This window comes from Ochotona curzoniae, unplaced genomic scaffold, assembly GCF_017591425.1.
Source record: "Ochotona curzoniae isolate NIBS_2020 unplaced genomic scaffold, NIBS_Ocur_1.0 contig_1, whole genome shotgun sequence".
Classification (NCBI taxonomy): domain Eukaryota; kingdom Metazoa; phylum Chordata; class Mammalia; order Lagomorpha; family Ochotonidae; genus Ochotona; species Ochotona curzoniae.
Genome location: NW_024464918.1, coordinates 26,293,006 through 26,306,004, shown reverse-complemented (window position 1 = coordinate 26,306,004; position 12,999 = coordinate 26,293,006). Strand labels below are relative to the sequence as shown.

The 12,999-nt window shown below is 41.4% G+C and overlaps 1 protein-coding gene across 1 annotated transcript in view; it reads left to right on the top strand.

Moving 5' to 3' along the window:
* The window catches only part of NDFIP1 (Nedd4 family interacting protein 1), a 39,465-nt gene extending 27,096 nt beyond the window's left edge, over nt 1-12,369 (top strand). The window contains exons 4-8 of the mRNA XM_041001126.1: nt 790-877; nt 1,998-2,122; nt 3,357-3,423; nt 5,944-6,049; nt 11,386-12,369. Of these exons, the coding sequence (XP_040857060.1) occupies nt 790-877; nt 1,998-2,122; nt 3,357-3,423; nt 5,944-6,047 (384 nt within the window). The 3' untranslated portion in view covers nt 6,048-6,049; nt 11,386-12,369. The remainder of the gene's footprint in view (nt 1-789; nt 878-1,997; nt 2,123-3,356; nt 3,424-5,943; nt 6,050-11,385) is intronic.
* Nucleotides 12,370-12,999: the final 630 nt, after the last annotated feature.

Below are 12,999 nucleotides of genomic sequence, written 5' to 3'. Positions count from 1 at the left end.
GACTCCCTGCTTGTGGCTTGGGAAAGCAGCGAAGGATGCCCCAAGTCCTTAAGCCTGCACCTATGTGGGAGACCTGGGAAGAGGCTCCAGGCTCCCAGCTTTGGATCTGCTTAGCTCTGACTACTGTCGCTATTTGGGGAGTGAACCAGGGAATGGAAGATCTTTCTCTGATCTCTGTTTTTCCTTTCTGTAAATCTGTCATTGAAATATAAATAAATAAATCTTTTTAAAAATTGTTAGCAAATGTGTTTTTGTTACAAAGTCAGGCAATAGAGGAAGTAGGTTAAAAAAGTTAGAAGTTAGCAAAGGAAGCGGCTGCTGACACGTCACCTTTTTCCAGTCCTGCTGCCCAGGGAACCACTGTTAGCAAGTTTTGTGTGTCTTTCCAAGTGCTTTTCTATATATATCTGTTTGATTAATGCTAAAATATATGTATTTTTTTTCATTTGAGGAGCCTTTCTTGAACTGTGTCATTTTTTACTTTTAAGTATATTTTGTTGTTTTAACTATTACAACATGTAGACCTGCGCCAGCCACTGCACCCATTTGGAGAGTAAACCAGCCGATGGAAGATCTTTCCCTCTCTCTCTTCAACTCTGCCTTTCAAATAAAAACAAATGAATAGAAAACAAACCAACAACTATCTAGGACTTGAGTGCTTTATAGCTGCGAATTAAGCCGAAGAAATACATTTTCTCCATATTTGCCCACTACTTAATTTTCCTTGAGTCTTATTTTGCATAGGAATAATTTGTTCTGAAATTACCTTTTTCTTTTTTTTTCCTTCAGGAGGAGGATTTTGTTGGCCGGGATGACTTTGATGATGCTGACCAGCTGAGGATAGGAAACGATGGGATCTTCATGTTAACGTTCTTCAGTGAGTGCCTGCATTTGGCCATGCCACCTCCGTGGAGCATGGTGCTTTGGATTATGGCTGAATCCAACAAATGAAATAGCCAGCTGAGCTAGTAGACTAATACACTATGTTTATTTGGTGTCTTCCCTACTGGGACATTTAGAGTTTAGTACACTTTTTTTTTGAAGATTTATTTTATTTTTACTGGAAAGTAAGGTATACAAAGAAGAGGAGAGACAGAGAAGAAGATCTTCCATCCATTACTCACTCTTCAAGCAGCCACAGGAGCTGCACCAACCTGAAGCCAGGAGTCTGGAGCTCTTCCAGGTCTCCCATGCAGGTGCAGGGTCTCAAGGTTTTGGGACATCCTCAACTGCTTTCCCAGGCCACAAGCTGGGAGCTAGATGGGAAGAGGGGCCACTGAGATTAGAACTGGCACCCATATGAGATCCCTGTATCAGCAAGGCCAGGACTTTAGCCACTAGGCTACCATGCAGGTCTTGGTACACTTTTATCTTAATACTCCTTTTAATATTCTGTTTTCATGAAAACCTGTGGGAAATATCATTAAAGCAGTTATAAGGACTTTTGCAGAGCTATAGGGTTCTTTAGATGTAGATAGGAATTAAGTGTCTTTATCTGATGAATTCTGTTATTTAAGTCCTTATCTTCTGATAGACCAGAGTTAGGCCAGTTTGTCTCCCTTGATGATAGTTTGTATTTTTTTTTTTTTTTCATGTAGCTCTCACTTAAAGTGAGCCTAAAAAGGTAAGCCAGTGCAGTGCTTTTAAGCCGCCCAGATTCATAGAGCAGGAAAATGAATTACAATATTTGAAGGCACTTAGGGTTCGAGGCATTCTTTATTGAAGTGTCTAGCACTCAGCAAAGAGTGCAGGTCTTAGGGTTGACATCTTGGGAAATACCAGTAGACATGATTGTATAAACCCTGGAAATCAGAAATGTTTCGTTGGATTGGGGGCAGACAGCAGGCAAGATGTTTTGGGGGAGAAAGGATTTGGGTTTTGAAAGGTGGGGCCTCTTGTAGTCTGGGGAAGTCATTTAAACAGAGGCAGATATAAACAGCTCTCTCGTTCTTTGGCCAAGGACCACTTCTGACTTGGTTTTCCCTCTGCTTTTACAGTGGCATTCCTCTTTAATTGGATAGGGTTTTTCCTGTCCTTTTGCCTGACCACCTCCGCCGCCGGAAGGTATGGGGCCATTTCAGGATTTGGTCTCTCTCTAATTAAGTGGATCCTGATTGTCAGGGTAAGTAGTAAAACAGAGAAGGTAGACTTGGTAGAGACACAATAATTGTGATGATTCTGAGTTATCTGTGACTCATTTGCATCTTTTTTTCTTTATTTTATCCACATCTTAAAGACTGTTGATTTGTCCTTGCTTGAGTTTCATGACATTGATCAAAAACAAGCTAGCTGCAAGTGGTTCATGGATGGCGACTTTGTTGTCAAATATAGAGGCTGTTGGTCTGTCCCGTAAATTGTTCACCAGCTAACTTTCTTTGTACTGCTTATACTGTGATGACATATGTATATGTTCTGAGGTTACTTCTGTTTATAACAAAAAGAAAGTAGCACTTCTTTGGAGTTCTCATAAGCAAACATTCCTTTCCTCGTGTTCACTGTAAATCGGCACGATGGCTGTGTTATTGTTCTCTTGTACACCAGAACTTAAAAGAAAACAGAAATTAGTAACCTGTGTTCTTTTTTTAATCAAGTTTTTGGTAGATGGGCTACATTTTTGTTTATTTATTTTTTGATCGACTACATTTTTAAGCTGAATTGAGTGAAGTAGCATCAGGTGCTTTTGACTATGACAAAGAGTCTGTCTCAAAATGACTTAGTAAGAAACTAGTGGGGGTAGGTCCCTGGAAACAAATATGAGAAGATCCACACAAATGTTCCTCAGCTCAGGAGGGACCGTGTCCTGATAAACTTGAAGTCAAAAATACCCCTAAGACACGTGGCTGCTACATGCTGTCACTCCATACACAGCACTGTGCCTTTCCTCCTCCCAGCCCCAATCCTATAGTTGGTGGAGGTGTGGCTGCCTAGCATCTTACTGCATATCATTAGCCTGGGCAAAGATCCACATTTAAAATTCACAGCATGGTTTGTACTGAATGTCTGCCAGTTTCATGTCATTGTAGAGTTGGGCCTGTCTGTATTTCTGAGTTGTTTTTTTTTTAAACAAAAAGATGCCTTCTCAAAAGCCCTTAATTCCCCTTGTCCAGGATGATGTTCTGTGTGTACTCATAAGCCAGTCACTGTCAAGAGCATGCAATTACTCTCATACATGGCAAAGCTTCCAAGGTTAAGGCTTAGCTGGAGGAGTAGAAACAAGAACAGAATACTTTCATGTACATAACTGAAGTCATTACAATGGTTAAATGATAGCATTAAGATAAGTAAGATTTTTATAGTGTGTGCCTTTAAATGTAAATGTTTCAGAATGTTAGAAGGTATTATGCTTTATTTTTCAGTTTTCCACATACTTCCCTGGATACTTTGATGGTCAGTACTGGCTTTGGTGGGTGTTTCTGGTTTTAGGTAAGTGCTTGTAACATAAGAGAGGAGAGAAAGGGTTACAATACTTGTATAAATAAAATATTCTCAGTAAATTCTTATCTCATTTTATAGTGATATTAATCATTAATAGTACAATGTTTTTAAATATTTACTTACTTTTTTAATGGAAAGTCAATTATACAGAGAGGAAGACAGAGGCGAAGATGTTCCATCCAATGATTCATTCCCCAAGTGACCGCAATGGCCAGAGCTGCACCGATGCAAAACCAGGAGTCTGGAGCCTCTTCTGGGTCTCCCACTTGGGTGCAGGGTCCCAAGACCTTGGGCCATCCTTGACTGCTTTCTCAGGACACAGGCAGGAAACTGGATGGGAAGTGGGGCTGCCAGGATTAGAACTGGTGCCACATGGGATCTTGTTGCATGCAAGGCGAGGACTTTAGCCATTAGGCTACCGCACTGACACATAGTACAATGTTTAAACTGTTTATTTCACAAAGATTAGACTGTTGTCATCATACAGTAGTATGTGCATAAATTTAAAGTTTCTTTAGTTTCCTAGTTGGTTTTCTCTAACCTAGTCTTAAATGCTTCTGCTTGCGTGGTCGAAGGGAGTCTAAATAGGTCTGTCCACTTTGTGGTCATGCCTGTGGGCATGTTGTAACCAGCAGAACTAACCGTTGGGCATGTTGTAACCATCTTTGGTTGAACTGTAAGTAGAAAACAGAAAATGCACAAATGTAATTTTGTTTGATTTAATTTCTGGAAGAACTGCTGTGTTTCCAGAATGCTTTAGTTTGCTGTAGGTGAGAATTTGTCTCTCTCTCTTCTTCTCTCCCTCTCTCTCTGCACACACATCCACATACTACACATCATGTATTTTGGGTAATCGTAAAATTATTTTTTTACTCTAAACATATTGGTTTTTAAAAAATATTTATTTATTTTTATTGCAAAGTCAGATATACAGAGGAGAGACAGAGAGGAAGATCTTCTGTCCAATGATTCACTCACCAAACAGCCATACAGCCAGAGCTGAGCCAATCTGAAGCCAGGAGCCTGAGGCTTCTTCCGGGTCTCCCACATGGGTGCTTTCTCAGGCCACAAGCAGGGAGCTGGATGGGAAGTGGGGCCGCCAGGACATGAACCAGGCCCTAAATATATTAATATTGAAGAAATAATATTTAAGAAATAAATATTAAGATGTATTATTTTGATATCTCTGCCTTCTTAATTATTTATGAAGAAAATACATATGGTCTGATAAAGACTGCTCTCCCTGCTATCATATTTACAAAAACAGTAACAGGGTCATTTTGAATCTGATTAAGATGTGATTGCTTCTTTCTTTAACATTACTTTCTGCTGTCTCCTGTTGTGGGTCTTCCTATCTCCTATTTTGGGCTTTCTTGTTATTTCCTTAATTAAGATCCTGGTGGTGTGTTACTGTTGAGTTAAGCCAGTGTGGCCTAGAACCCAGTCCCATCAGGAACTTCATGAATTCGGGATATGCATTGCTTAGGCTGACAGCCATACATTCCCATTGTATAACTCAGTAAAGACTCCGATACCAATGGCGGACTATGTGTGGATAACAGGTTAGACTTCTTGAATCCTGGCTGTTATGGCTCTGGTCCAGATCCCTGCTAAGTGTCCAGGAAGTATCCGATGATGTCTCAAGTAACTGAGTTCCTGTCATCCGCTTGGGAGATCCGGATTTAGCTGCTGGCTCTTGGCCTCAGCCTGGCCCAGCCCTGGCTCTGGGGGGCCATTTGGGAAATGAAGCAGCAGATAAATGATCTCTTTCCCTCTCCCTCCATCCCCTTCTCTCTATTTCTTTGCCTTCCAAATAAATAAGTACATCTTTAAAAACAGTACAACTTCTACCGTCTCTGAAGGATTCCTCCTCCCAGGGAAGGGTATAGCATGTCCACACTGACTCTCAGAGTATAGACTTCAGTGACTTTAGATTCTGTTGTGATTATTAAAATTTCAGTCAGATAAGAATTGAGAAATATGAGAGGTCTTCACACAGTTTATGAAAAATGTTCATTTTTTAAATCCCATTTCTTCATGAACTTTTAATTACCCTTATTTTAATTGAAAAATGAAAATTGCTGTAATAGGTAAGAGACTCCTGACACCTAGTGGACAACATGTGTATTGTCAACAGAATCCCCAGGACAATTGTTTCTCTTTTTTTTTTTTTTTTTTAAACAAGAAAAACAGCTCTCTTTGGTAGGTAGTGGTTAATACCTCTGGAACACTTTTTTTGGGGGGGGAGGGGCTTGGGATAATCAATAAGTAGATTGTAGTACACTTCTCACAGAGGCGTCCAAATGTAAGTACGGCCTGTTTTTGTTTCCTCTGTTGAATGGAAAGTGTGCTATGAGACTCCTTTGCAGGTTCTAGAGGAAATTGCTCATGTTTTGATTGCCTTAGCAGAAAAGTGACAAAGCACCCCTGTCGAGAGGGATATTTCTGGAGAGGAGATCCCAATATGAAAATTATAAATTAATATTTTTTTCTTTTTTTTTTAATTAGGCTTTCTGCTGTTTCTCAGGGGATTTATCAATTATGCAAAAGTTCGGAAGATGCCGGAAACTTTCTCAAATCTTCCCCGGACCAGAGTTCTCTTTATTTATTAAAGGTATTGAAAGAAATACATACTCTAGTTCAAATCTGATCACGTGGTGTGTCGCAGGGCTCCATGCAGCTTTAGAGTAACAGTGTGTGGCAGGAAGGGTTGGGCAAGTCAGTTTCCAAACTGTTGGTAGTCCCTAGTTTTTGAAGAGAGTTTCCTGCAAGAGGTTGTTGATGAACACACATCAGAAGAGCTGCCATGGCAGAGGGGAAGATCTCATGTCATCCTCTGATGGTGTGGGGGAGGTGGGAGTCTTAGTCACCTCGGGGAGCCAGTGCATTGGCTGAGGATTGAGCCTGCATCCTGAAGGTCCCACGGGATGACACTGAGAAGGAATCCTGCAGAGCCCTGTGCCCCAGCACGAAGGCAGGCTCCTTTCACTCAGGCTGCTGACAAGCTACCAGGGGTCTCACGGAAGCAGCCATGGAGGCCTTCCTGGTGCCCTCTTCAGAGTCACACTTGATGTTACCATTCTGGCACTGAGGAGGGTCAAATCCAAAGAAAAGAAAGGGGAAGGAACCTCTCCCTGTCTGAAATAGGAGAGCCACACCCCGCCAAGCCTCTGGTTCACCTGCAGTTTCCCATAGGAGTTGTTCTCTCTCTTCTGTCAGCTGCCTAAAAGAAGAAATAAGGAATCTTGAAAAATGGTTGACTAGGGGAGAGATCTTCGTTTACAAAATGTATTAGCTCTACTTCGACTGGTTCTCTGTTTCTTTGGAGTTTGGGTGACTCTGTGGATGGTAGTGAAACATTGAGTGCCACCTGGAGGCCAGTTGAAGGCAAGGCTGTGCAAAGAAGGTGGGCAGCAGCTGAGGTCAGCTTTCTTTCTTTTTTTTTTTTTTAAGATTTATTTATTTTCATTGGAAAGGCAGATTGACAGAGAGGAGGAGAGACAGAGAGGAAGATCTTCCGTCCAATGGTTCACTCCCCAAGTGGCCGCAATGGCTGGAGCTGAGCCAACCCAAAGCCAGGAGCCAGGAGCTCTTCAGGGTCTCCCACGTGGGTGCAGGGTCCCAGGGCTTTGGGCTTCCCTCGACTGCTTTCCCAGGCCACAAGCAGGGAGCTGGATGGGAAGTGGAGCTGCCAGGATTAGAACCAGCAATCATGGATCCTGGCACATGCAAGGTGAGGACCTTAATCGCTATGCTATCGCACCGGGCCCTGAGGTCAGCTTTCATTTGTAGTTTGAATTCCAGCTGGTAGGAGTGCCCGTGGGGAAGAATTTTAGAATTACCAGGGCAGAGCACAGAGCTGAGTAGAAGCAAGGAAGTGTGGAGTTTGTTCAACCACACAACTTGGATGCAGCACTTGGGAATGTGAGGGTCAGGACTGGGAAGCCAGCTGAAACTGTGTTCTCACATGCAGTGAGTACTAAGCCTGTTTCCTGGGGGAACCAGCAGATGTTGTATGTCATAGTTTACTCACTGAAAGTAGGGCTCTCAGTTTCAAAGACATGGCCATCTCAGAGTGTGTGTTTCAAGAAAATGAAGTATCTCCCAGATTTGATTTGCTGAGTGCTGGGACAGTCCTGGAAGATTTTAAGCAACAGAATGTTACACACTGACCCCTGGTTGAACGCAACTGAAAGGCTTTTAAAAAGCATAGTGTAGGAGAGGGGGAAAACGCATAGTGTAATAAAGTTTTCCATAAGCCAGATATTCCACAAGCCAGCATTTTACATGTGTAATGTACTTACATAAAAATCAGGCTGCTTAGGTTTGTGTTAAAGGAGTATGTACTTTGATTATGTATTGTTTTTAGGGGTGTCTTTTCTTGCATGTATAAATGTGTGTGGCATGTCATGATTGGAGTTCTACCACGATTTCTGGGACACAGATGGACACTGACACCACTAAACTGGGCCCTGACACCTATTGAGATTTATCAGGTGTCTTCCATTCCGTTACCATTGTTATGTCTGATGTTACTTTGTCCCTAGAATGAACTCTTACCCGAGACTGAAAAGTTAACATCTTCATGCTACAGGTCCTGCTTGTAGAGTGCGGACATTGCCCACAAACTTCCCTGTGACTGTCGGTGTCCAAGATGTTTTTAGGGGACAGATTTCTTGTGTTTATTTTGATCTTTGATCTGTGAACTACTTTGTGAGAGTGCATTACCGGTAAAGTTGCATCTGGGGTTCTGATTTGAAGGAGAGAGACTGTCCATGGTGGTCATGCTGCTAGAGCCGTGAAGGTGATTGAAGTCAGGAGCCTGTTGAAGGGCATAGTAATATTTATTTGTTTTTCTGTCTGGTTATTTTGAAATTCTGTCTGACATGCCCAGAGCATCCCAAACTCTGAATTAAGGGTTTTAGGAACATAAAGCAGCATTCAGTACTCTAATGACTTCCTTGCTGATTTTCAGGGACTCCCCAGGGAGAACCTGAACAGCCCTAATATCCTATTGGACTGAAATGTCCTTTGTTCAGGAAAGGGGTCAGAGCCTGCCATCCAGATCCATGCAGTGAATACTGTATTCCTCTAGTTCAGAGGATATTTAATTATAGTTAGGTGTTTTGGAACACCGTCATGTGAAGTGTGAAGCTTTATTTTGTTTTACTGACTTTTCCTTAATCGGATAATGATCTCACCAATTCAAAGCTGACTTCAGACTTACTTTGCCCAAAAGACATGCTTTTAAAATAACTCTGCAATACTTTGTGTGTTCTTCCAAGATTGGCATTTTACTAGGAAAGGGTGAAGAATAGTGATTCTTCTAATCAGGCAACCCTAAATACAGTACAAGCCTGCCAGTGTTCACAGGATCCCCCAAGATCTCTCTGTAAGTGGCCACGGTCTTTGTTAACAAAGCCTACTCGGCACAGGTGGTATGATCACAGGGACAGCCCAAGGTCCCTTTAAGAGTTCCTGCTTGTTCGGCGTGATTCCAATCGCATTCAAGTGGATGTGTGTGCAGGCGCGGGACCCAAAAGGACGTGTTGAACTCCACTGCTTGTGATTGTGAATGGCTTTGTTTTTTGCTTCTTGTGGTTTTCAGTTCCTGTAATGCACTTATTAGCCTTGAGAAAATAAAAGTTATTTGAAAACCAAAACAAAACAAAAAAGAGTTCCTGCTTGTTTAAAAAACAGCACAGGAGTAAGCTCAGTGACCTAGCTGGAGAAACTGCCAAAGGTGCGTCCAGCAGTGTCCAGCAGTGCATGGCTGGGAGCAAGCAGGAGAAACACGATGTTCCAGGAAAGCACTGTTAGCTGAATGGTGAAAAATGTAAAGACATGCATGTCTGGTCTTTTCTTGTTTGTCATTTCACTGACAAACGCATCTTTATGGAACACCACTCTGACACTGCCAGTTCAGTGAGGGCGGAACAACCACGGATGGAAGGTGGGAATACTGCTGGATTCACTGAAAGCACTCAGTATAGTGTATTTCAAAATCTTATTTTGTTTATTCGAAAACTTTTAAAGAAAAGTTTTCAAGCCTTGCTATTTATTATAGTAGATCCATTCATAAGTAAGAAGTGATTCTTGTGAGCTATATTGTTAGGCATCAAGCATTTCCTTTTTTTTTTTTTGCCCATGAGATGCTGTTATCTCTCCCTTTCTCTAATTTTTTCCCTGTTCCTTCATGCTTCTCTTTATTAAAGCAAGTTCATTCACCCAGGTAGTGGGTGTGTTACAAAGCAGCAAGACAGAAGAAATGGCGATTCCAGGGGAGTTGACTTGAAAAAACTGAAGTCCAAGGAGAACTGGTTGTCTCCTTCTTGAAACTAAAATGAACTGTGCTGATCTGCTCCATGGGTCAGCAGGAACAGCCACTGTCTGGGAGACCCGCATGTACTGCAGTGTGCACACGTCAGGCAGGATGGCCGAGCCCACCTCCAGGTCTTAACAGCAGTGCCTCGCCTGCCACCATTCACTGGCAGTTTGTACACTGATTGAGACGCCTGCTGGTAACAAAGATCGTTGGAGAACTGGCGGTGTTGAGGACTCTGTTAAAGGCCTGCCAGTGCTAAAGCAGCATGAACCTAGCAAGTGTCCAGGTGGTTATCTGGCCTGGAGTATGTGTTCTTGTAAGCTCTGTGTTTGGATAGCCATTGTTTTGTCAGCTTTTATCTGCTAATCGAACCTGACTAATAACTGAAACGGTTGAGGTTTGCGATGAATTGCCTGCACTGTGGAGGCCTCTGTTTGACACCAGTCCGTCGGTTGTCTTTGGCTCTGTCTGTGCACATGCCGAGATCTTTGTTTCTCATGAATCTCAGTCTAAAGCTGCTCTTATATTGTGTTGTAAGTTACGAATTTGGGCTTTGGGAAAGTGTTTATCCTTTTCTTTTCCTTTTTTTTTTTTAAAGAAAGTGTTTAGGTTTATTTGGCATACGTAAGTGGGGCCGAAAGGGTAGCAGAGAGACAGGGTGCTGCCTTCCATCGTCCAAGTCGGTGAGGCCGTCGGTGGGGAGTAAGAGAGGGAGGAGTGCTGAGCCTTCCAAAATGGGACTTAGCTGCAATGTTGCTGCAGTGTTGCAGTCTCCTCATTGTGCACTGTCTGATCACAAAGGCAGGTCTGGAGAGGTGGAGAAGTAAAGGCAGAAGCACTGCACAAGTATTAGATGAATCCTGCATTTCACAAAATATATGGACATAATTTTGAGAACATTTATTGCAACCATGTATGTTTCAAACTTTAAAAAAATTGGGGGCTGCATATGCAAGAATACTTATAAATGCTTAAACATTAATAAATACAGTTTTTAATTATATGTGTTCTGCATGAACTTCTTGAAATATCCTCATTTTTGTTATTTTCAGATAAATGTGCCCCAATATACATTGGTGTGGAAAGAAAATTTATTTTTGGATAATAGTTACTGTCTGACTTCATAGCTTTTTAACTTTGCTAGGCTGTGTCTCAGTAAAGTGTGACACCGCTGGCACCGCTGGCACCGCTGGAAGTTGTCCTTGTGTAGACCTGACAGAATTTTCAGGTTAGATGGCAGCCGCAGGTGGATTAGGAACATTGCCTCTCTTTGAATTCTCTCCTGTCCCAACTTTGAGCATTGCTGACAGGATTAAGAGGAGGGGTGAAGTGGAGCTTCTGTTCTGCGCTGTTGCTGAGAAGCCTGAAGAGAAAAACTCCTGACTTCTTGTGTGTTTTAGAGAAAGCATGCCAGTTCTTTTTAGTTCTGGGGCTTGGCGAACTTCAAGAACAGAAATGTTAATGTTTACTGAGTACTATGATGTCAGTATATAGTAATCGTCGAGCTATGTTAAAATGCACTTCTTGTGTCTGCAAACATCCTGCCTGCCTTTGTGACTACATCCTTCTCCCAGCCAAAATAACAAGCTAACCGCGTCTCAATATTCAATGTCCTTCTCTGGCAGATGTTTTCTGGCAAAGGCCTTCCTGCGTGTATGAATTCTCTCTCAAGAAGCAAGAGAGCACCTGCAGGAAGTGAATCAAGATGCAGAACACAGAAGATTAATCACCTGCTTTAAAAAAAAATAAAGTACTGTTGAAAAAGGTCATTTCTCTCTATTTGTTCCTAGGTGTAAAATTTTAATAGTTAATGCCGAATTCTGTAATCATTGAATCATTAGTGGTTAATGTTTGAAAAAGCTCTTGCAATCAAGTCTGTGATGTATCAATGCCTTATATATTGTTTGTAGCCATTTTAAATAGCATGAGCCACGTCCCTGCAGTCAGTAGGGGGCAGTCTTGCTTTATTCATCCTCCATCTCAAGATGAATTTGGAATCAAACATTTAGTGTAAGATACAGATAATGCTGGCAATTTGAAGGGGTTTTCTCAAAAGTTAAAACTTACGTTATTATTGCATTTCTGCACATTAATCCATATTTGCTGTTAAAAATTAATCTAGAAATGTATTCAGTTGTGTTGTGTGAATATCTGGAAACAATTCTAGTGCAAAATACATTAAAGATGTGGTCAAAAACTATGTTCTTAATTGGTCAATAATAAACATTAATTTTTTATATAGTCTGTATTTGAGATTTTACAGTACCTTGTTGTGTGATGTATACCTAAGGAACTCTACAGGTGTCACTGTATAACAGAAAGGACAAGGACAAATGCAGCTGAATTGCTAAAATATAACTCTTGATACTCTTCATGATGACAGTCCCAGAGGATCAAGTATACAAGCAAAGAAAAACTAGCTTGGAACTTTGGAGATGGTCCCTAATATGCTGTACTACTTGCTTTTACAGTGTGTTAGCAGAATCCGATGAGTTATAAACAGAATGATGCGCTTTCTGCCCAAGTGGTAATTCACCTTGGTTTGCGATATTAAATCTGTAAATACAACAGAACATTAATAAATGTCTTGTGTAGCAACTTTTACTGTAGATTAGTGTTTAATTTTTTTATTTACTTTCGTTGGTTGGAAGTTTTTTTTTTTTTATCTCACAGAATTATTCAGTAAATACTTAAAAAACACCAAAATTATTATTAAGGTCAGTTCTATTCTTGATTTTACATATAGGAAGTTCCCACCTTTCATATCCTGCTCAATGCATTCCTAAAAATATGTAAACTTTAGTCTCCAAGAGGTAATGGACTATAATAGAGAGATGTTGAATCATTCTGGAATTCCCAATTATGCTTAATTATGTGGACATAACTGTAGATGCTGAACTTGCATGTTTCCTGTGAGTGCCCTGCATGTATCCTTCCTGTGGGCTCCGCCCAGCTGGCTGGGCCAGGAGCTGTGAACACATGCACACCTGCGGCCGAAGTGGAGAAGTCTCAGTCCTGCTGATACTCTTGTGGTTGAAGTAAATTTAGAGAACAGTGGTTCTCACACTGTCAGACATTTAATTCCCCTACCCCATTTCCAGTTACTTAAATAAAATTTTTTAAAAAAAAACAAGAATGCAGCAAGATTTTCCCGTTATGCAAACCAGCACCGGCTGAGTATGTTAGCAGTGCGTGTTCCCTTGTATGCTGCCTACGGACATCCAGAAGCAGCATAAGAA